Here is a 25,411-nt window from a genome sequence, read left to right on the forward strand (position 1 = left end):
GCCATCTCTAGGGTACTGCAAGTCTGCAGTAACTCTCTTGCCTGTCTCCAGTCGTCACTAGCTTCTATAGCCACAAAGTCATAAACCCAGCCCATTTATACAATATATATTCTTAAAATTGTATTTTAAACCTAACCCTAACCTTATTCCTAACCCAAACCTTAAATTAAGTTTAGTTTTTTTGCCAATTTGGGATTTGCGGCTGTGGAATCTGACTTTGTGGCTATCAAAGCTAGTGGAAAGCGCATTGCTTTCCGGGTTCCTTGAGAAGTCCCTACCTCATTGAAGTTTGAATGTTAAAGGTAAGGGTTGGGGTTTTTGATTCATGGTATGGACGTCCCAAGGACCCCAGATAGCGCTGACTAGGGGAAACCCCTGTCTCCTCCCCTCGCAGGACCCGTCCGCTCGCTAGACCCATAATTCCCCGCGCCAAGACAAGATGGAAGAAAGCAGGGGCCCCAAGACAACAATGTTTTGGCTATAAAACCTAAAAAGAACGAGAAAGGGAAGAAAATACGAACGTTTAATGCAAATAGCGGTCATGTGTAGGTAAATATACATTTCCATTTATCTTGGAGTATTTGTTGAAATTTGTCGAGTTATGTGGAAATGTCAAACGAAAATCGTTTCAACCAGCGAGAGATGCATTCAAAGCCGAGCATCATTGTTTCTCTGTTGCATGGATCATAGTAATACGGGGTTTCAGTTGGAGCTGCTAGCTCGTTAGCTTTTTCTAGCTGGTATGCACTAATTTGGCTCATAGTATCCGTAGTTACTATTTGCAGAATGCGGTGCAATTTAACTTTAGATCCCAAACAGTACATAATGTATTACTAAATGCAGCGATAATTGCTAGTTATAATTAGCTACAGTTATAACTAGCTAGTTACTGTAGTTTGATAAATATACTCGAACGCCAGAGATGACCAGAATGTATTTCTCGAGCCTGGTCCCAACCAAGGGCAGCAAACCAATCTTCTTTCATAAATGGGTAAATAAAATGTGCTCCTCGCGCACCGTGAGCTAATGTCAGTATTTTAGTTTTTATTAAGGTCGTGCGACCTGTAAAGCCATTGAATCCCAGGGTAATGTACTGTAATGTTTTGTCAGTTTGAGATTAACGTTACTTGGATTTAGCTAGCACAACTAGCTAACGTTAACCATTATTATTGAGCCGTCGCCATCTAGGTTCTATTTTCAAACTGTATGAGTCGATTTGTTGTCCCGTGTTATTGTGTTTTAATAGTATTGCATTTATGTGACAGAAGTGTGTTTTGTATCAGCAAAGCTGGCGAGGACATCTAGGTAGGTAGCTAACGTAATTCGTTTCATTGTAGCCAGCTAGCTAGCTAGCTATGCATCACAAAAGCCCATCCGCTTTCCATGTAATTCGATGTCGCGTAGCCAAATGGTAGGCTAGACTAAACAATACCGTTCAGGATCCAGCTGGAATAGTCAGCCAAAGAGCAGTTTTAACGTTATACTACATTATGTTACTAAATTCAAGGTGAAATATGGTTTGTTTTAGACTAGTGGACCGTGTAATTTGATTTGTTTATCACAGGCAGTGACTAAAGCCTGTGGTTCTTATAAATTGTCAAGGGCAGCAAATTCAAGGTGTTCACATCCCGGGTAATACATTTTAATAAATTGTCAACCAGACAGTGTAATTTGAAAGGGAAAACATAAAAGTGCACATTTTACATTGCAGCAACGATTTTTGTTTGGCTGCATGTGATATACAAAATGTCGCACGTAACACGTGATTTGGATAATGTTTCAGAAGTAGCTAGCCTACATTTGATTGGTGATGGCTGGCTACACTATTCTTCACGGACCTAATGTTATGGTGATGTCTAATTGGTATTGGGCGAGCACAAGGTCATTTGAGAGGGTTAGAATCTTGGGCAACATTTTATTATGATGCATTTAGGACCACAATAAGTAAGAGATCATCAACAAGGGGCTGCTAGCGCATCGAGGATAACAACTTCCATGTCGTTCATTATTTTCTATAGAACGCATAGAGCCCTGAGTTGATTATTAAGCAATAATGCATGAGGGGGTGTGGTATATTGGCCATATACCACAAACCTCCTAGATGCCTTATTGCTATTATAAACTGATTACCAACTTAATTAGAGCAGTAAACATTTATGTCTTGTTAAACCCGTGGTATAGTGCCTGATATACCACGGCTTTCAGCCAATCAGCATTCAGGGCTCGAACCTCCCAGTTTATACCATTGGTATAATTGTTAATTTGCCTGTGGAAATGTGTTCAACATCCACTCAAGTAGTTAGCAAGTTTACAAGATAGCTATAGTAGTTGCCTAGGTAACCAAACAGACTCGCTAGTTTAGCTAACCAAACCATCAGCTTGCTATTATGAAAATCGAATTCAGCAATGCCAATAATGTTTTTAATTCGACTTTTGATATCAAAAGCAGGTCAGAAATAGAACAAGTAAGCATGAACTATAGCCTTTGAATTCTACTGTGAGGATATACCATAATGCATGCTCTATAAAAGCCCTTCCAGCCAATCAGAAATAGGCGTAGGAGGTGTACCTCATAGTGTTTGGAAATAGCCACAGGATGGGTTTTCAATAACATCAATACTGTGAAGTTTTTCAATAAATGATACTATTTGTCGCTACTTTAAGTAAATACCTGCAGGCAACTTGTGCAATGCGTTAGATGAAGCAGATTGCGTTCTTATTTCACCTGTCACGTTATTTCACATTTTGAATTACTTAGCTACTTACTTAGTTCCCAAGCACAGTTGAGCCAGTCACGTGTTTGTTTGTAATTATGAACTGGGTGGTTCGAGCCCTGAATGCTGCTCTTATTACGTTGGTAACCAGTTTATAATAGCAATAAGGCACCTCAGGGGTTTGTGGTATATGGCCAATATACCACGGCTAGGGGCTGTATCTAGGCACTCCGCGTTGGGTCTAATGTTGATTGGTTAAAACCACATTCCAGCCGATGTCTTTTTCACAACTTACTACCGGCTAAATCTATGATGTTAAAATGCCTATTTACTGTGTTCCATCTGACTGCGCAATCCACTCATCAGCCCAGCCAGGCATTTTAAAAACTTTATCTCCACTATAAAAAGCATCTAAACAGTATCTCACATTTCTTTTAGATTAACGTTTAGTTTTCAACGGCTACGATTTTTTTATAAACCTTGCTGTCTGTGTCTGACATTTGTAACATTGTTTCAATATTCAAATTTGATCTCCAGCTGTTCCATAGTAATGAACGTGTCGGGTCGAGACAGGCAGGCAGCGTTTCTGACAGTCGAAACCATGAATCAGCTGGCATAGTTTTTATGGGTGTATACAAAGAAATGTAAATTGGAAAAGGTGCAGCTAGTTTGCAGTCATTCCAGCTTCAGTTTGAAGTGATTGTGTTCGCTGTGTTGTTGACTAGCTCCTCTGAACACCGGTTTTCTGACGAGAGAACACATTTTATATGCCAGGCATAATCGCGCCGCATTTGACTGTATCTTGTGGAAGGGTGAACTAGTATGAATAAATTCATCAAAATAGCGGTTTGTGAAAACGTCAATCATTATTTGAATATGTTAACCCGTTGTATAATAGTGATAATGCTATTGATGCCGACGTTTGGAAGATAAATTGGCACGGTTTGCCAGCCCTCGGCTTCGTCTCGGGCCTAGGACCCGTGCCAATATATCCTCCAAACACCGGCTTCTCGGGCATTATCACTTAAATAGCACAACAGGAGAAAGCCGGAGCAGATGAGTCCAGCTGTGTATTGACAGGGGTCAAGATTTATATTGAAAGTAGTGTTTTATTGCTTCAATAGGGCGATCAGGGACGTGCAACTATCGTTTTCCATCACAAATACATTAGTGCAACACATTCGACATAAAATGTCTTCCATTTTCATCAGATGACAACAGAAGTACAACACTATTTGGCTGGCAGCCACACAAGTAAATGAGCGTACAATAAAGAAATATGATGACCATGCATAGTTTTTTAATGTTTACGCCTGTTATAGAAATAATGTAGCCAGCTACATTTCCTAATGTTTTGCTAAAAGTTAATCTTGCGTTTTACCAGAGAAAAATAGGCTGGCTACACTGAAAGTACTGGAGAAAAGAAGCTATTCATTAGTTGGAGCGCTGTCTGCTGATAGAATGGCCGTTCATGAACTCTCATCCGAGTATAGAAGTGCATCTGGAGCACAGAAATGGTCTAATGCCGAGCAGAAATTACAATGAGGCATTTTAGGTCTGTGTTTACGAAACGCAGCAAGATATTTGTTGTGCGTTTTAATCTTTTTTTCCTGCGTGAAAAACACAGAATTATGCGTAAACACGACCCCTGGGTTTTTGCTATCTAAAAGGGGCTGAATTAATAAGGTGACGGGGAAGCATATTGTGTTAGCTATCTGCCGTGTTTGAGAAGGTAAGCCCTTTTGGATGAGTTATTTGTACAGCTGCCATTGCTATCTTGATTGCCTTGTATTTTTCTCCTCTCTGTTCTCAGCCCGTCTGCTCCTCCCCCCTCTTCTTAGAGCAGGCAGGTCAGTTGCCCTAGCGACTCCAGACTCCACACATCTTGTAGACATGCTGCTGGAGCGCCAGTGCTGCAATTCGCCAAAACGTTGTTAATTTGCACAAAGTCTCGTTCACATTCGCCTGTAATGTCCAAACTCAACAAAAATGACATTCGGTAGCTCCTGCCTAGATATGTAGAACTTTATGAGCTTGATTACTCGTCTTTGCATATTGTTTGCGCTCGTTAGCATATTTAGCTAGCAGCCTCCATTGAGCTTCGCCATATATAGACGCCCAATGGACTTTTTCGTGTTTTTTGGCGCCCACTAAACCGCTTATACCCGAAATCCCGGTGTGAGAGAAGGACGGTATGATGATATGAAAATCTGGATACTGTCCAACCCCAATCAGACTGCAACATAGGGACCGGAGAAACTCTAGTTCATCACTCACCACTTTAGGCTATCAAATGCTCCAAAAAGACACATCTTTGCTGTAACATCAATACTAGCTAGCTACGTTTTTCCTTGATGGATCTGCATTTACAGTGTAGTGTGGTTGTTGGTTTAGCTTTCTGTAACTTTGTAGCAAGTATGGTCTGCATGTGTAGGTGCATATTGCGTCAGGATTGCAAGGTGTCCCGTTATCTTTTACAACTTTCCCGTTATCTGGTTTTAATGTGCATTTCAGAATGCCCTTCTACCCAATCAGAAATGGGTATTCTACAATGCTGTAGTATGAACATTTGTAATATTTGCATAGACCATGGATAAACAAGTAGTTGCTGAGAGTCGACTCCAAACGACTCGATTCCTCGACTCCAAACGACTCGATTCCTCGACTCCAAACGACTCGATTCCTCAACTCAAAACGACTCGATTCCTCGACTCCAAACGACTCGATTCCTCGACTCCAAACGACTCGATTCCTCGACTCCTTACCCGTCGTAGTTGCCATTGGCTACTTCCGAGAACAAACTTTTTTGCGTCTTTCACAGCAAATAAGGAGCTGGGGAGGGGCATAGATAAGCAAGTCGACAACCAGGCAGACAGTCCTAACCATGCGTCGGTATTCAAAAGCTGTATCTTGCCATGCTGTATCTGTCAATTTCTTGGCTTGAAATGTCTGAAGTTCACTAAAGTAGGGGCTATCAATGAGTAGGCTAAGGTATTCTAGACGCAACAGACTGAAGACACACATCTTTCATAGCTAAGATAAAGAGCAGGCAAGGGGGAGACAGTCAGTCGTAACCGTGCGCGTAGGCTATATCTTTAATCTCTATCTCGCAATGTCTTATCTTGCAATGCCATGTAAATTCACCAAGAGTGTATTAAAGTATAGATTATGCTATTAATGAGTGTGGCTAAGCTATTCTACAATGCTCAAGTGGAATTGAAGTTCATCATCGCCAAATGGGTCAATTTAATTAAGCCAAAATGGGCAAAAAAGGCTGTGCCTATATATCTTATTTAATGATTTCCTGGCTGTTGATGTCCTAGGCAATAGATCGCAAAGCAGGGCATCCCTGATTCCCCGCTGTACAATTGTTTTTGGAATGCGCAAGTTCACTTTCTCATCCATAAATGCATCTCATGTGCAAATACTGTTCAGCAGCTCAAATCAGCAGGATGGGAGGCATTTTTATTAGGGGGGCATATACTATGAATTGCTAAAATAATGGTTATCACAGTTCCTTAATTTAAATATTATGGGGACATGTATACGTTTGGCAGTCAAGCATGAGTTATCAGTGTAGCCTATTATTGTTCTTTCGACCAATCGATTGGTCAATTTTCTTTTGCCGTGTACAGTGCCTTTGTAAAGCATTCAGGCCCCTTCACTTTTTATGCATTTTGTTACGTTAAAGCCTTATGCTAAAATMGATCAAATTCAACATGTTCCTCATCAATCTACACATAATACCCCATAGTGACAAGGCGAAAACATGTTTTTAGAAAATGTATTACAAAAAAAAAAAAAACTTATTTACATAAGTAGTCAGACCCTTTGCTATGAGACTCGAAATTTAGCTCAGGTGCATCCTGTTTCCATTGATCATCCTTGATGTTTCTACAACTTGATTGGAGTCCACTTGTGGTAAATTCAATTGATTGGACATGATTTGGAAAGGCACACACCTGTCTATATAAGGTCCCACAGTTGACCGTGCTTGTCAGAGCAAAAACCAAGCCATATGGTTGAAGGAATTGTCTGTGGAACTCCGAGACAGGATTGTGTCGAGGCACAGATCTGGGGAAGGGTACCAAATTCTGCAGCATTGACAGTCCCCAAAACACAGAGGCCTCCATCATTCTTAAATGGAAGACGTTTGGAACCAACAAGACTCTTCCTGGAGCTGGCTGCCCAACCAAACTGAACAATCAGGGGAGAAGGGAGGTGACCAAGAACCCAATGGCCACTCTGACAACGCTCCAGAGTTCCTCTGTGGAGATGGGAGAACCTTCCAGAAGGACAGCCATCTCTGCAACACTCCACCAATCAGGCCTTTATGGTAGTAGACAGAGGAAAGGCGGATACCTAGTCAGTTGTACAACTGAATGCTTTCAACTGAAATGTGTCTTCCGCATTTAACCCAACCCCTCTGAATCGGAGAGGTTTGGGGGGCTGCCTTAATCGACATCCATGTCTTCGGCACCCAGGGAACAGTGGGTTAACTGCTTTGCTCGGGCAGAACGACAGATGTTTACTTTGTCAACTCAGGGATTCGATCCAGCAACCTTTCGGTTACTGGCCCAACGCTTTAATGGAAGCCACTCCTCCCTCAGTAAAAGGCACCTAAAGGACTCTCAGACCATGAGAAACAAGATTCTCTGGTCTGATGAAACCAAGATYAAACTCTTTGAAATTAATGCTAAGCGTCACGTCTGGAGGAAATCAGGCAGCACTCATCAACAGGTCAATACCATCCCTACGGTGAAGCATGGTGGTGACAGCATCATGCTGTGGGGATGTTTTTCAGCAACGGACTGGGAGACTAGTCACATTAAAGGGATAGATGAACAGAGCAAAGTACAGTGAGATCCTTGATTTTAAAACCTGCTCCAGAGCACTCAGGACCTCAGACGGGGGCGGAGGTTCACCTTCCAACAGGACAACGACCTTAAGCACACAGCCAAGACAACGCAGGAGTGGCTTCAGGACAAGTCTCTGAATGTCCTTGAGTGGCCCAGCTAGAGCCCGGACTTGAACCCAATCCAACATCTCTGGAGAGACCTGAAAATAGCTGTACACATTTCTACAGACCTGTTTTTGCCTTGTCATTATAGGGTAATGTGTGTAGATTGATGTGGGGGGAAACAATTTAATCAATTTTAGAATAAGGCTGTAACAAAATGTAGAGAAAGTCAAGGGGTCTGAATACTTCCCGAATGCAATGTATAAGAAGCATACAAATGACATGACTTATTATGATGATCATAATAATTGTAATAACAATGAGTTAAAGAAAAAGGAGGGTGTAGGAGCAAGAGCTGCGTGCATATAATCGAACTGTTGACTCGAATGGCGTCAGCCCAAGTCGCATACTCCCTTTAAAGACCTTCGCTTGAAAAACTTTAAAAAACCCACAATAGCAAGGTTTATGTCCTTTGAGACACCAGAGCCAGTATACACTTCCTCAAAATAGTCCAAATTAATCTAAGATAACTCAAGAAATCTGCCATTACTTTTGATGTTTTTTGCAGAGGAGATCTTAGTCGCACAATTTTACATCTACCATGCGGTATTTCTCAAGTGGAAAAATTAGCATGAAAATGAGTATCGTTGAATGACAAACACTTAATTGAAGAATGCCTACTGTTGACCAATGACCAACGAAGGTCCGTAGACTTCAGCTCCCGAACTTGGGCATACCTCGAGAAAAATGTTTGTGCACAAAATCCTTGCCGAAGACCAAAATGTCGCAATATATGCACAAAATGTTTTGGATGGGAGCATGCAGACAACTTAAAGAATCCTCCAAAACCACTAATTCCTATAACTTAGTGTTACACTAATATGTAAGAACAACATTTTTTGTGAAATGTTTCATTTTGTTAAGGTTGGAAGCAACATGAAAATTTGTTGTGGAAATCTGTTGCAGCTCAAGTTGACTACAAAACCCACAATGCTCTCCATTGGCTGGCTAGCTAGCAAATGTAGCGCCTCACAGTAATACCAACATCAATATCACCATGTGGAGTGGCTAGTTAGCTGTAAAATCACCTACACCATTAATTTAGGAGTCTACAATCTCACCATGTTCAACCTGGAGATCGATGTGCCTCAGTGGAGTCTGACATTCGCGACGACACCATGCAATGCACCCTGGACTGAAAAGGCAGACAAATAGGAGAAATGTGTTAGGGCCTCTGTTAAATTACACATTTCTCGAGATAGGAATATAACAAAAACAAAAAGAGAACCTCCTGCGTTTTGACATTGGACAGTATTGAAATCTGAGATGTATGCAATCTAAAAGTCAAATTACTAACAGTGTAGTGAGAGCGGCGTTATCGCAATGCTACATCATACCAACCGGTTTTCTGCAGGCTTGAACGGTAATAGCTCGGATACACGTGAAATGACCCAGGGAATCGATAGTTTCACTCAGATTCACAAAAACAATAACTTTCAAAATGGGCGAATCTTTTTTCTAAGTCTCCATATCAAATAGGGATGTAGATCGATACGAAGGTCCGATTTGCAGGGGATGTCCACTGTTCGGGTAGTCTAGTGCCTATCTGAAAATTGGTTGTGCAGGGCGCATCGCAAGCGTTGAGTTATTGACGTTTCTAAACATTAAAACAGAGCGTTGGGGATTGTATTTTGCATGGTCCCCACCTGTAAGCAGTGCTTATAGCTGAGAACCCATGGGATAAGGCAGAATGCCTCGTTAATGCGCTGGGTTTTTCGAGAGCAAAATCTTCAGCACCATTTATTAGGCAGATATTCCATTCAGACTGCCACAGCTGCTGGCCTTGGTCCATTGTTGGGGGTATGCTGCCTGCAGTCAAGAGGTTAAGCTTTGCTTTAGCTTAAGTCGTTTCTTTAATCTTTGTTGACCCGGTGAGAGAGACTTAGCGCGGTTAGTAATGGCCTTGATTTTGCTGGGGGGCTGTGAACCTTATGTGACATTGATATAATAACGCATGTCGCTCCGCTAGTGCTTTGCATGATAGCACTGGACTAGGCAAATTAGTCCCTGGTTTAACAGCATAGTTATTTTTGCCCTCTTTAATCATGGCAATTTGATTTAGCCATAGCCGCCTGGCATTTGGAAATGTGAGCTATCCTACATCGAACATTAGAGCATTATATTGCTTCAAGTAAACAAGAGGCAGGATGTTTAAAAGGTCTTCAAAGGAGCCACAGAAGTTTTGCTTGATAACCATAACCCAGCCACTATATCATAGCCTCACTCCATAGAAATAGAATTGCTCATGCATCCTGTTCCAGATAGGCAAAGCCCAATAAATCCAATCAAGTAATTAATGGATGACTGGGGAAATGGAGAACACGCTGACTCCACCTGGGACCAGTCTAGCCCTGAGGTCAGGGTTACAAGATTGCTTTACAAGATTGCAGGCTTGTAGCCTATATCTTCCTCGTAATAACTGTCCTGTTTTTTTCTCTCATGCAAAAAGCCACAGGAGAAAACAACTTTTCTATTATATTCTCTCAACTCAAGACATAGAAAAATCTGTCAACATGCCCTCAAGCAAGGCAGTTAAAGGGAAATTTCACCAGCACCACCCCAACATCAACATGTGCTAATAGTACATCTCTATTTTTTTGTAGTCAAAAAGATGGAGGAAGAGAAGGGTTTCAAATGAAGTCAACCAATTAGTAGGCAATGCCTACTCATTGGTTAAAGTCAATGATGTCATTGGAAACCTTTTCCTCTTTTTTTCCACCCCCAAAAAACATAGAAACATGCCAATTTCACAGGTGGTGCTGGAGATGAAGTTGAACAATTGTGAAATGTCCCTTTAACCCTAATTAATCCTTTACGTTGCTCTGTATAAGAGCGTCTGCTAAATAACAATTGTAAACTGTAAAATTGATAATGTGGTTCTATACTTAGCCTCTTCTCCTCCCTTCTCTTCCAGGACATCCCCACCTGGCCCCATTTAGTGTTTCCCCTTTCTACACGTGCTGACCAACCATGAGTATTATCCAAGACAAGCTAGGCAACGAGTTTCTGCGAGGCAATGGGGGCATGGACCCAAACTTTGCCCCCGGCATGCTCATGTTCAGCCACCTGCCGCCCGTCACCAGCTTCACCCGCCTGGCCTCGCAGTCGGTCATGGGGGGTGACCTGCCCCAGGAGATGATCATGAAGAAGGAGCGCGACTCGCCACCCAACGCCCACGGCTTCCTCCACGGCATGGGCATCAAGCAAGAGCGGATGAGCGAGCTGGACTACCGCATGCCCCTTTATAGCGGAGGTGGGGGGGGAGGAGGAGGGCTGGGTGGCAGCTGTGGCGGAGGGGGCGTGGGGAAGGGCAACGAGATGCTGGAGATGCAGTTTGGTGGAGGCCACCACCACAACCATCAGAACATGCTTCTGCACGACCTCAGCCTCGGCAATGTCCGAATGGGAGAGCCGGTGAGGGACCCATGTTTATTTCTAGAGTTTTAGTGGCTGAAAAGGGGCCTCACTCAATAGATATTTTCTGTAGAGTTATCATGTATGCTTTGATATTTTTGTCTTTGGTACTGTACGCCCTCTGTGAATATCAAAATTAGTTATCAGTATAGCACCTATCGCTCCTTTGAGAATATTCACACTGTGTGCATGAGATATCACATCATAAGCACGTATCTGTCTACATGGCCAACCTCCTCCTCTGCTTTGTCCTCAGATGTCTGGAAGACCAGAGAAAGGGCCGAAAGAGACGTCGGGAAGGAGACGGAAGAGCAACAGTGATGGGGAGGGGAAAGCCAGAAGAAAACGTGGAGAACCCAAGGTAGAGCACATCTCTAGCATTTACATTAATATGCATTTTTAGAATCAAAGCTACCAAAAAGTTGCACGGCAGATCAGTTTTGCTGTGGTCAGGTCATGTTAACAGCAGTTTGTCCCCTCAAACAACATGTTTACACTTTGACGCAAAATTGCGGTTATTCTGACCTTTCATTCTGTCCCGCGCCCCGCACAGGCCATGATGTTGGACGGCGAGGGGACAGGCCTCTCTCCCAACTCCAAACCGCACATCTGCGAGCACTGCAACGCTGCCTTCCGCAGCTCCTACCACCTCCGCAGACACGTGCTCATCCACACAGGTGAGAGGCTTTCAGTGCTTTCCGCATGGGAATTATTTTGGGTTTTTTAGGTCATTCTATTGATCCTAGAGTGAAATCCTTTCGGTAAACAAGACACTGTTCCCGCAAAGTGTTTTATTGCTGATTCTGTCCAGAGATTGCTTTCAAGGTAATCTGGCTGAACTGTTATTTGGCTGAACTATCCCCTTTAGGTTTTCACTCTGTAACTTACCCTAGCGTGTTTGCTTCTTCTGCAGTGTTTATCCAAAAAGTTGAATTTAATGAACTGAGACTTGAATAAAGCCAACTTCTGCTTTCCCCCACTGATAGTCAATTAATGTGGAGAGTGGGTGATTGTATTTTTGATCGCACAGGTGAGAGGCCTTTCCGGTGCAGTCAGTGTAACATGAGCTTTATCCAGAAGTACCTGCTGCAGCGGCACGAAAAGATCCACAGTGGTGAGTCTTGACCTATGAGGGCCAGCGCTGTGGTCAATTCCATTTCAATTTAGTCAATACAGGAAGTAAATGGAAATTCAAAGAGACATTTGAATTTGAAATTCAGTTTACTACTTGAATGGAAATTAACCCAACCCTCATGCCTGAATGCCATTTTCTTTGTATGCATGTACAGTACCAGCCAAAAGTTTGGACACCTACTCATTCAAGGGGTTTTCTTTATTTTTATATTTTCTACGTTGTAGAATAATAGTGAAGACATCACAACTATGACATATCACATATGGATTCATGTATTAACCAAAAAAGTGTTAAACAAATCAAAATATATTTTATATTTGAGATTCTTCAAAGTAACCACGCTTTGCCTTGATGACATCTTTGCACACACTTGGTATTCTCTCAGCTTCATAAGGAATGCTTTTCCGAACGTCTTGAAGGAGTTACCACATATGCTGAGCACTTGTTGGCTGCTTTTGCTTCACTCTGTCGTCCAACTCATTCCAAACCATCTCAATTGGGTTGAGGTCGGGTGATTGTGGAGGCCAGGTCATCTGATGCAGGACTTCATCCCTCTCCTTGGTCAAATAGCCCTTACACAGCCTGGAGGTGTGTTTTGGGTCATTGTCCTGTTGATAAACAAATGATTGTCCCACTAGGCACAAACCAGATTGGATGGCGTATCGCTGCAGAATGCTGTGGTAGCCATGCTGGTTAAGTGTGCCTTTTAATTCTAAATAAATCACTGACCTTGTCACCGGCAAAGCACCCCCACACCATCACACCACCTCCATGCTTCATGGTGGGAACCACACACGTGAAAATCATCCGTTCACCTACTCTGCGTCTCACAAAGACACGGCGGTTGGAACCAAAAATCTCCAATTTAACTAATCAGACCAAAGAACAGATTTCCACCGGTCTAATGTCCATTGCCAATGTTTCTTGGCCCAAGCAAGTCTCTTCTTATTATTGGTGTCCTTTAATAGTGGTTTCTTTACAGCAATTTGACCATGAAGGCCTGATTCACACAGTCTCCTCTGAACAGTTGATGTTGAGATGTGTCTGTTACTTGAACTCTGTGAAGCAATTTTTTGGGCTGCAATCTGAGCCTGGTAACTCTAATGAACTTATCCTCTGCAGCAGAGGTAACTCTGGGCCTTTCTTTCCTGTGGCGGTCCTCGTGAGAGCCAGTTTCGTCATAGCGCTTGGTGGTTTTTGCGACTGCACCTGAAGAAACTTTCAAAGTTCCTGAAATTTTCCGTATTATCTGATCTTCATATCTTAAACTAATGGACTGTTTCTTTTTGCTTATTTGAGCTGTTCTTGCCATACTATGGACTTAGCCCTATTTGGTAAAATACTATCTTCTGTATACCACCCCTACCTTGTCACAACACAACTGATTGGCTCAAACGTGTTAAGAAGGAAAGAAATTCCACAAATTAACCTTTAACAAGGCACACCTGTGCATTCAAGGTGACAACCTCATGAAGCTGGTTGAGAGAATTCCGAGAGTGTGCAAAGCTGTAATCAAGGCAAAGGGTGGCTACTTTGAAGAATCTCAAAATATAAATATATTTTGTTTTGTTTAACACCTTTTTGGTTACTACATAATTTCCTATATGTTATTTCAGAGTTTTGATGTCTTCATTATTATTCTACAATGTAGAAAATGGTACAAATTTAAGAAAATCCCTTGAATGAGGAGGTGCGTCCAAACTTGACTGGTAGTGTGTGTGTATCTACATACACACACGCAGTGCATTTGGAAAGTATTCAGACCCCTTTTCCCTTATTTTGTTATGTTACAGCCTTGTTCTAAAATTGGTTAAATCGTTTTTTCCCCCCCTCATCAATCTACACACAATTATCCCATAATGACAAATAATATTTAGCAAATGTATAAAAAATAAACAACTGAAATCACATTTACATTAGTATTCAGACCCTTTACTCTTTACTTTGGCAGTGATTACATCTAGTCTTCTTGGGTATGACGCTACAGGCTTGGCACACTTGTATTTGGAGAGTTTCTCCTGTTCTTGTCTGCCGATCCTCTCAAGCTCTGTCAGCTTGGTTGGGGAATGTCGCAGCACAGCTATTTTCACGTCTCTCCAGAGATGTTGGATCAGGTTCAAGTCCAGACTCTGGCTGTGCCTCTCAAGGACATCGAGACTTGTCACGAAGCCAGTCTTGCGTTGTCTTGGCTGTGTGCTTATGGTAATTGTCCTGTTGGAAGCTGAACCTTCGCCCCATTCTGAGGTCCTGGAGCAGGTTATCATCAAAGATCACTTTCTGTAATTTGCTCCTTTCATCTTTCCCTTAATCCTGACTAGTCTCCCTGCCCCTGTAAAAAAATAAAAGCCCCACAGCATGATGCTGTCACCATCATGCTTCACCTTAGGGATGGTGCCTGGTTTCCTTTAGACGTGAAACTTGGCATTCAGGCCAAAGAGTTAAATCTTGGTTTCATCAGACCAGAGAATCTTGTTTCTCATGGTCTGAGTCCTTTGGGTTCCTTTTGGCAAACTCCAAGCGGGCTGTGCCTTTTACTGAGGAGTGGCTTCTGTCATGGTGGTTTCAAACTTCCATTTAAGAATGATGGAGGCCACTGTTCTTGGAGACCTTCAATGCTGCAGAAATGTTTTGGTACCCTTCCCCAGATCTGTGCCTTGACACAATCCTGTCTCGGAGCTCTACGGACAATTCCTTCGACCTCATGGCTTGGTTTTTGCTCTGACATGCACTGTCAATTGTGGGACTTTTTATATAGACAGGTGTGCTTTTCCAAATAATGTCCAATTGAATTTACCACATGTGGACTCCAAGGACACCACATCACCATAGTACCCTCCAAGCTCATCATTAAGCTTAAGGCCCTGGGTCTGTACCCTGCCTTGTGCAATTGGTTCCTGGACTTTCTGACGGACTGCCCCCAGGTGGTGAACGTAGGATACATSGAGTCGAGACAGAGAGGAGGTGAGGGCACTCGGAGTGTGGTGTCAGGAAAACAACCTGTCACTCAACGTCAACAAAATAAAGGAGATGATCGTGAACTTCAGGAAACAGCAGAGGGAGCACCCCCCCATCCACATCGACGGGACAGTAGTGAAGGTGGAAAGTTTCAAGTTCCTCGGCGTACCCATCACGGACAAACTGAAATGGTCAACCCACGCAGACAGCGCCTCTTCAACCTCAGGAGGCTGAAGAAATTTGACTTGGCACCTAAAACCTCACAAACTTTTACAGATGCACAACTGAGTATCCTATCGGGCTTTATCACCGCCTGGTAAGGCAACTGCACCGCCATCAACCGCAGGGCTCTCCAGAGGATTTTGCAGTCCGCACAATGCATCACCGAGGGCAAACTACCTGCACTCCAGGACACCTACAGCACCTAATGTCACAGGAAGGCCAAAAAGATCATCATGGACAACAACCACCCGAGCCACTGCCTGTTCACCCTTCTACCATCCAGAAGGCGAGGTCAGTACAGGTTCATCAAAGCTGGGACCGACCGAGAAGCTGTTTTTCAGTCTCCATCAAGGCCATCAGACTGTTAAACAGCCATCACTAACACAGAGGCTGCTGCCTACATAGACTCAATCATTGGCCACTTTAATAAATGGATCACTAGTCACTTTAAATAATGTCACTTTAATAATGTTTACATATCTTACATTACTCATCTATTATGTTTATACTCTATTTTATAGTATCTATTGCATCTTGCCTATGCCGCTCGGCCATCGCGCATCCATATATTTATATGTACATATTCTTATACCATCCCTTTACAGTTGTGTGTGTGTGTGTGTATATATATATATATATAAGGTAGTTGTTGTGGAATTGTTAGATTACTTGTTAGTTCCTACAGTGCAGTACTATCTATCAGCACAAGCATTCCGCTACACTCGCATTAACATCTGCTAATCAAGTTGTAGGAACATCTCAAGATGATCAAAGAAAACAGGATGCACCTGAGCTCAATTTTGATTCTCATAGCAAAGAATCTGAATACTTGTGTAAATAAGGTATTTCGTTTTTTAAATATTTTTTTTTATACATTTGCCAAAACATATAACCCTGTTTTCACTTTGTCAGTATGGGGTATTGTGTGTAGATTGAGGGAAAATGCATTTCATCCATTTTAGAATAAGGCTGTAACGTTACAAAATGTGGGAAGTCAAGGGGTCTGAATAGTTTCTGTGTGTGTGCACGCGCACAAAAGTTTGGACAACTACTCATTCAAGGGTTATATTTTATTTTTACTATTTTCTACATTGTAGAATACTAGTGAAGACTTCAAAACTATAAAATAATACACATGGAATCATGTAGTATCCAAAGAAGTGTTAAACAAATCTAAATATATTTGAGATTCTTCAAAGTAGCCACCCTTTGCCTTGATGACAGCTTTGCACACTCTTGGCATTCTTTCAACCAGCTTCATGAGTTAGTCACCTTCAATGCATTTCAATTAATAAGTGTGTCTTGTTAATTTGTGGAATTTCTTTCTTTCCTTAATGCTTTTGAGCCAGTCAGTTGTGTTATGACAAGGTAGGGTTGGTATACAGAAGATAGCCCTATTTGGTAAAATACCAAGTCCATATTATGGCAAGAACAGCTCAAATAAGCAAAGAGAAACAACATTTTGGTTCTGTGTCAATGTTGTTCCATTCTTTTCTTAGGAGAGAAGCCCTTCAGCTGTGACCAGTGTAACATGTGCTTCATCCAGAAGTACCACATGGAGCGACACAAGAGGACCCACAGCGGAGAGAAGCCATACAGATGTGACACCTGCCAACAGGTCAGTCAGTCACAAGGGTAACTAGGTTTTACCCTCAAAGCAGAACAGATTTTTGATTGGCAACCGACCTGTGTTCAAATTAGTATTTCAATTACTTTCAAACATATTTCGATGTAAGTATTTTTAAAAAATGTAGTTGAATGTATTTATTTAAGTATTTTCAAGTACAAATATGTAGCCTTTAACACTCACAACGGGTTAAAAATGGCAGATTTTGGTTACTGATAAGCTCCTAAAATGGAACACAGTAAGCTGTACATGAAGTCAGAGTTCAGGGTCTCCGCCTTTTCTGCTCTGTATGGGATTCAATGACAGCCTTTCTAAACTTGAGCACTACTCGCATCAAGAATATGCCCCCAACCCTCCCGCGAATTGGGCTCCTTTTGCAAATGTTTTGTCTGAGTGAGGGCAATGCTGTAAATCAATGTGTTCTGAGACGTTGACAATTATATTTTGATGTCATGAAAGCAAACAACACATCCGTGAGTCCAAATGTGCACTTCACATTTCCGTATTATAAAACTTGTCATTTGTATATCAACGTTTATGATCGCTTTGTTTGATGTACAGTTACGAGGATGACATGGCGTCATACCCTGGGTACTTCTGAACAGAATGAGCCCATGTTGGTCATATTGTAAAGAGAATGATCATTAGAACAAGCACCCAAATGCACTCATGACTCTATTCTATGCGCAACAGAAATACGATGTGTCTCTGAAGTTCTTTGTGAAAGTCTAGCACTGTAAGATCATATTTTACAACTTAGCTAGTAGCGATAGTCATTTGACATTTTTTGTGTTTGAGTACTCAAGTGACAAACATAGCAATTTTTTCGAAAAGGGCCCACACTGGAGGGGGGAAATTGTCTAATTATCTATATGCCAACAGTGCCTAATTTATTACCATTACATATAACGAATCCTAATTGCTAAATTGCCTCAGACTCTCTGAGTGTACAAAGCATTAGGAACACCTGGTCTTTCCATGACAGACTGACCAGGTGAAAGCTATGATCCCTTATTGATGTAATTGATTAAATCCACTTCAATCAGTGTAGATGAAGGGGAGGAGACGTTAAATAAGGATTTTTAATCCTTGAGACAATTGAGACATGGATTGTTTATGTGTGCCATTCAGAGGGTGAATGGGCAAGACAACATATTTTATTGCCTGTGAACGGGTATGGTAGGTGCCAATCACACCGGTMTGAGAGTTTTAGGAACCACAACACTCCCGAGTTTTTCACGATCAACAGTTTCCTGTGTGTATCAAGAATGGTCCACCACCCAAAGAACATCCAGCCAACTTGACACAACTGTGGGAAACATTGGAGTCAACATGGGCCAAAATCCCTGTGGAACGCTTTCGACACCTTGTAGTCATGCCCCAATGAATTGAGGTTAAAAGGGGGCGCAACTCAATAAAAAAGGTGTTCCTAATGTTTTGTACAGTCAAGAAAAGGAGAGAAAAAAAGTGCCATTTAAGATTCACTTATTGAAACCGTAATATCAACCGGTTATATTATGCAACACGATCTTCAAAAAGGTAGTAACCTCAGTGGCGCTTGCTTGTAGAAGCCTATGGCTGTGCAATGGCATAGTCTTGTTTTGTTAATTTAGTAGACAATACCCTCTTATTTCCCGAGCCCATATCGCAGTCAAGACCCATCTATTTTATAGTAAAAAAACATGATGTAATAGAACAGAATAAAATAGAACGGAATAGTGTGAAGTGACGCGCATCTCGTGTCTGGAACAGTTATTCTCAGAGTGATCATTTGAAACTGGGCTCAATTTGGCGAGTTCAAAGACCACGTCTTTCTGGGTTACAAACAAATGTCTTTTCAATATACCGTTGTTCGATTTGGCCTTTTGGAATTCTCTAAATAAAATAACAATTAAACTTTGAACTGGGGGGGATGAAATATGCTTGAGTAGGCCTAGGGATAATGATTCTGATGAATATACGCTCTTTGTCAAACTAATGTTTTTGTTTAGGGGGTTATAGCTTAGGCTAACCAATTCTAAATGGCACTAGCAGTTCGCAAAGTAGGGTCCCCGCAGTCATAAACCTGGCTTTTTGTACGATTTCTCTTCAAATCTGATTTTACATCTAATCTTAACCACATTGTTAAACTTATGCCTAACCTTAAATGAAGCAAAAATGTAATTTTAGTTTTGTATTTTTACAATATAGGCCATTTTGACTTTGTGGCTGTGGTAACTAGTGACAATTTCAATTATTCCAAAAATGCAGCTCATTGTTGGAACACATATTTCCTTACAAAATGGACTGGTTGATTGAAGTATGTGGCTACTTGGAGACACCAGTTAGACCTCTCACTCAAACCCTTGTAGTTTTTTTGTTTGATGCACCTAACCCCAAGTCTCATGAATATTCTTACTATGTTACTGAATGTATCCAGTGTTATTTCAGATTTATTTCATTGACAAATACTGCAAAAAGTACACTAAATGTAAAATGCACATGAAATCAAGTGTAATTTGGATTCAGTCTTGAAGTCAGGTCAGGTGAACTGTTGTGGATTTCCAAACTGTTCCCTTTCATTTGCTACCATGATTATACATATGCTTCTCATATTTCTTCTGTTAATGTTTCTATTCGCATATTTCTTCCGGTAAAAACATTTCAAATTTGTCCCTATCCATATAGGCCAATTCCCGTAACTGTAAAGGTTTAAGTACTAAATGCACTTGAACCAAAGTCTTCTTGGTCCTAGGTGTATTTGATATAATGTATTTGGAAGTAAGTATTTGAAAATAGTTTTGTCCATTTATAGGAATTTTTTTGAAAATACCATATGTCAAATAGAAGTAGCTGATTTGGCCACATTATTTGAAAATACTTAAAAATACAAATTTTCGATGTATTTTACTAACATACTTGAATACGCATTTATTTGAACCGAGGTCCGATTGACAATAGTTATTGATGTCAGTTCTTGATGTTAGACTGTTTGCAGTTTATCTCAATCTAGAATGTGTTTGCTCAAAATATCATGGGTGTTCCACACTGTTGGATGCTTGCTACGTGCTCTGTCATCAGACGTTTCAAACCATAACGCTTGGTCAAGAGCACTTTTGGTGCATCTAACAGTGGGCCGATGCATTTTGCTGTCGTTGAGCCATTTGCTCAATCCAGTGACTAGAAAGTGTTCAAATACTCTGCATCTCCTCCCCCTGTTCCCCTGTAGTTTTTCTCGAGGACGGATCGGTTACTGAAGCACAAGCGGACCTGCGGAGAAGCCATAAAGAAGGGCCCGGACCCCAGCATGTTGGAGCTTGCCCACGGGGACATGGGCCAGGGCAACTACTCACTCACTCAGGGAAACGCTACCACCACCTCTGCATGCAAGAGGGGCAAGTCCAAAAACGCAGGCGAGGGCGGTGATCGTAAGCGTAAGAAGGCTGCTGCCACCACCGCGTCGTCCGGGGGCCTGCAGGACTACGGCATGGAGTGTTCCGACCCCAGCCTGCAGGGCCGCACACCAAAGCTGGTGTTCAAGAAGGCTAAGAAGGGCCTCGTCCCCATGGAGGACGGGGTGCAGAAGCTGCTGTCTCAGAAGCAGGGCTCCATGGAGCTGGCGGGGGGCTCAGGGCTAGATGCCATGGTCCTCATCCAGGGCTCCTCCGGCGGAGGCGCGAAACGAGGCCCATCAGCCACAAGCAACAACTACGACGACGCCATGCAGTTTGTGAAGAAGCGGCGCTACCTCCAACACGTGGCCAACAACGACTACGCGGCACCCTCCCTCCACATGGGCCAGCCCCATGCCAGCAGCGTGATCCAAGGCTCGCTGGGACACCTCAACGAGCCCACCCTCACCATGCTGGACACCTCGCCCCTGGACCTCAAGCACCACGACAAGTCGGTCATCCCGGACGAAGTGCTCCAGAGCCTGCTGGACCACTACAGCCACAAGTCGGATGGCACGCACCACCACGATGTGACCTTTGACCTCTCGGACCACAGTGGTCCGCACCACGTGACCCTGCAGCCGGCGGCCCCTGTCACCCCAGAGCTGGACGGCGACTCGCCCAACGGCGGCGACAAGCAGGTGGTCATGAGTGAGTACTCCAAGTTTCTTCTGCAGGCCCTGGAGCGCACCAGCCACAGCGGGCCCTTCCCCACGTTGGGACCCAGCGGGCCCTTCCCTTTGCTCTCCAGCCCTACGGGGCCCCTCTTCTCCGATAAACATGTCTACACTACGTCTCCGCTGGAGTGCGGCTACCCGCCCGCCGACTCCTCGCCACTGCCCATCCCCTCCATCTCTTCTTCTTCCTCCTCCTTGTCTTCCTCTAAGTCACACTACAGCATGGTGGTGGGCTCCCCCTCCCAGCCAGCCTTCCACCTCAGCGGCCTGGAGGCGGCTGGCCACCAGCAGCTCATCCCCTCTCAGGAGCTCACCGAGCAGCTGGAGAAGCAGCACCACTCCCCCACGTTCCAGCTCACGCCCCAGGAGCTGACGGCCGCCGGTGGAGCCCCCAAGGAGCAGGGGGCCAAGGGCAACGGGAGAAACGGCAGCTACTCCGACCTGGACACGCCCAAGGAAATGGACCTGCGGGCCACCTACCAGATCGAGAACTTCGCCCAGGCCTTCGGTTCCCAATTTAAGTCGGGCCGCCGCACCCCGCTGGGCTACAGCACTGGGGCCGAGGTCGACCACAGAATACGAACTCCCGTGTCAGAATTCTCAGGGTATACCAGTTTGTTAGCTGACGTCAGCGAGCCAGTAAGTACAGGATCGAAAACCCCAACAAGCCAAAGTTTCAGGTAAGGGTTAAAACGAGGTGAACCTTGTTGCGGGTCTTGTGTTTTTCTTTGTGTCCCTATACCCCTCTACATTTTGTTCTTGTAGCGAGGTCAATTTTTTTTTTTTTAAACACTGCCATTAAATGTTGATAATGAGAACTCTACCAGGGGAAGGTCTTCAAGGCCTCAAATGCAATTTTTTATATTCCTTTAAAAAAATCTGTATTTTGTCTTTATTTTGTTAGCGTAGTTGGTATGATATGAACGTAAACGTAGATTTTAATGTAATTTAAAATGAAAAATTAGGGGTTAGCTAAGCTTGATGATTTTTCTTTGAACTCTTGTTTTACCAATCGTCATACAGTTGTAAAATAATAATGAATGATGTTAATAATTTCAATAATAATACGTTTGTGGCAGGGAAAGGCCCAGAATTCAAATGGCAAAAAAAGTTATATATTGTCTGTTACTAGAATCGTATTACTCAGGTATTAAGGCAAAATTGTGTAATAAGGAGAACTTTGTATTATGAGATGCAATTCGCACACTTTTTTAAGTGTACTTTGAGACTACAAAGCTTTGTTACTATTTATCCCTCGAGGAGCGGGGGAACAAAAAGACAAATTCAGCGGATCTTCCTGTTCAGTTTTCTTCGCCATTGAACAACCCTTTCCTCTACGTGTAGCTGTGTAGAGATTACGGTACTTCTGTGTCAATGTGAAAATGACCGTTCCCATTTCCCCCCCGTAAAGGGCCACATGTAAAACACACGCTAACACGGATATTTATACACTCAAGAACTCATAGTGCACACAGTCCAGGCTCAACGGAAAGAGGTTTCAGTCCGCAAACCTTTTTTGTTTTATATACAGTGTCAAGTGATGTTTGTCTAGCCATGCACGTTTTGGATGGCCCCTTCAGTGGCCCGTGACAAGGAAATGTGCTGGCCCCGTTGGCGACGTTTCAACAGCTGTTGTCGCTCATTTTTTACTGGGTTCCACTCCACTCCTGGCTGTTAACGTTCTTTTTTTTTGTCAGTGGAAATCAAACAAGCACTTTGAAAAACAAAATTGTCATTGAAAACTGAAAACATCCCAACTCAATTAAGGATGTGCAAAACCAAGTGATTATTATTTTTAAAAWATTATTAGAGGAGAGAACTGTGAACGGGGGTGGGTGGGATAGGGTGGTTTGTTGTTCTGTAGGGAGGGTTAGACTGGGGTTGAATAGATGTGTTCTTTTGACGGTTTGGTCAAGGGGAAGGGTTGTACAAATGATTTGCCATTACTGTATGTAACCCAATGTTCTGAGAAGACCTCTGTATTGATACCGAACAAAAATATAAACAACATGCAACAATTTCAAAGATTTGACTGAGTTACAGTTCATATAAGGAAATAAGTCAATTGAAATGTATTCATTAGGCCCTAATCTATGGATTTCACATGACTGGGCAGGGGTACAGTTATGGGTGGGCATAGGCCCACCTACTGGGGAGCCAGGCCCAGCCAATCAGAATGAGTTTTTTCCCACAGAAGGGCTTTATTATTTTGGGTTCCCGAGTGGCGCAGTGGTGTAAGACACTGCATCTCAGTCCAAGAGGTGTCACTGGGTGATTGGGAGTCTCATAGGGTGGCGCACAATTGGCCCAGCGTCATCCAGAGTAGGCAGTCATTGTAAATAAGAATTGGTTCTTAACTGACTTGCCTAGTTAAAGGTTAAATAAATAAAATATATATATTACATTACATACGAAAATACTGCTCAGCACAAATTAAAGAATTAAGCTTTTTGTGCTTATGGAACATTTCTAGGATTTATTATTTCAGGTCAGGAAACGTGGGACCAACACGTTGCGTTTTATATTTTTGTTCGGTGTAAGTTGTTTCGAGAGGGGGCAGATAATATGCTGCAAGACTTATTTCTTCTTTTCTTTTGTATTCCCACTGATGTACTAAGACTCTACTGGATGCAAAAATCAAACTATTTTCCCTTTATTTATTTGTTTTTATTTTTGCAGGACGTTTTTGAAGTGCAAGTATTCACTGTACATCAATCTGTCTGTACCCTATGAAATCAGGCCTGATACATAAAAAATACCTCACTCATACAGGCTCAATGTTATGGTGTTGTGTATATATATATATATATATATCCCACAAAAAGGCAGTCCTTCAAACTTTGCAAGAATAAACAATGGCCTTCTTTGTCTTCCGCAGCTCAAGCCATTCTCTCCCGGCAGTCAGGGTTGATATTTAGTTAATTTCCTGTGTGCCCCCTCCCCACCCCCACCACAGCTGATAGACTTTAAAGCTGCTCAGATCACAGGGAACAAAAGAATGACTGACTGGCCACTTCACTCCAAAACACACACACTATGCTTTTAAAGAAAAGATGGAGAGATGGATGAGAAATTAAAAGATAGGATTGACCTAAGTGGGGTCCAAAATTGACAACCTTGATAAAGATTAATAAAAGTGACTGTAAAATACTGAGCTAATATTGTATTCTCAAACAAATGGGGAAAATATATTAGATTATGCTTCAGTGCCATTATCCTCTGAAGGTGAGGTATTGAAAACAGGGGCATCGATAATTTTGACCCCCACCTTCGTTCTGAGCAATTGTATAAAATAATGTATTTTCCCCAGCATGCTATTAGCTCAGTATTGGAATTATTTTATACAGCAATTTTTGCTCATTTGTCAAGTGTGTTTTTCAGAGATCAATGTACCTCATATCACTGAAGCGTCAGAAAACAGGGACACTTTTCATGTATGTAGTGGAAATACTTGTAGTATAGGTTAAACATTTGTATAATCATGTAACAATGCCTGTGTTTACAATTATAGAAGAGCAATTGACTCGTTGAATTGCAAAATGTATTTGTTTTGTCTAAAGCCTTCACGCCAAGCAGTGTTGCATTCTAGATGCCTCATAGAAACTTTAATTTCTCATGTTATACCCCTTATTTTTGTTACTCGCCATAAATGTGTTGATATGATCTCTAGAAGGATATTGTTTACAAAAATGTACAAAAACACTAAAAATGTATGTTAATTTTTTGTTTTTGTTTCTACCGATATGCATGATATGTTTTTATGGCTTTTTTCTGATCGTCACCAAAACACCAAATTTTGTAGCAGATGCCTCCCCATCCCTGTCTTATTTGTTCAAGACCCTTGTGATATGATTTCCAGGGCTGTACCTGTTATTGAATCTATAAAATGATTAGAGAAGCCAATAAAAACATTTTTGGTAATAAAACAAAATGCCTGTGCAGACTGGACTTGATTGTGGTAGTGAAGTCCTCAACACGTCAACAATTATTTTTTGTAAGGGTTTGAACCACAGTAAAGACAGGCAAGAGCTCACATTTAGATTTTTGGATTGACTCACAATTATATTGCGAGATTTGAATTACAGGGGGGGGCTACGGGAGCAAAATAATGGAAATCTCAAAGTTAGTGTAATTTGAACCATGTTATGTTCTATTGTAATTCTTTAAAATCTTCCTGATATGATTATTCTTTAAAATCATATTTTAAAATGCTCTT

The 25,411-nt window shown here is 42.2% G+C and overlaps 1 protein-coding gene across 3 annotated transcripts; it reads left to right on the top strand.

The window, feature by feature from the left end:
• Positions 1-407: 407 nt before the first annotated feature.
• On the top strand, positions 408-25,136 carry znf281b (zinc finger protein 281b). 3 transcript variants are annotated; one of them, XM_024008770.2, is made up of 7 exons: positions 408-549; positions 10,649-11,148; positions 11,405-11,509; positions 11,702-11,825; positions 12,179-12,262; positions 16,960-17,078; positions 20,296-25,136. In XM_024008770.2, the coding sequence occupies exons 2-7, from the start codon at positions 10,705-10,707 to the stop codon at positions 21,877-21,879; spliced, it is 2,460 nt and encodes an 819-aa protein (XP_023864538.1). In that variant the 5' UTR covers positions 408-549; positions 10,649-10,704; the 3' UTR covers positions 21,880-25,136. The 3 variants fall into 3 exon arrangements, with proteins under 3 accessions (XP_023864538.1, XP_070304465.1, XP_070304466.1); XM_070448364.1 differs by having other exon boundaries at positions 11,702-11,824; positions 12,169-12,262; XM_070448365.1 differs by having other exon boundaries at positions 408-545; positions 11,702-11,824; positions 12,169-12,262.
• Positions 25,137-25,411: the final 275 nt, after the last annotated feature.

This window comes from Salvelinus sp. IW2-2015, linkage group LG18 (genome assembly GCF_002910315.2).
Source record: "Salvelinus sp. IW2-2015 linkage group LG18, ASM291031v2, whole genome shotgun sequence".
Classification (NCBI taxonomy): domain Eukaryota; kingdom Metazoa; phylum Chordata; class Actinopteri; order Salmoniformes; family Salmonidae; genus Salvelinus; species Salvelinus sp. IW2-2015.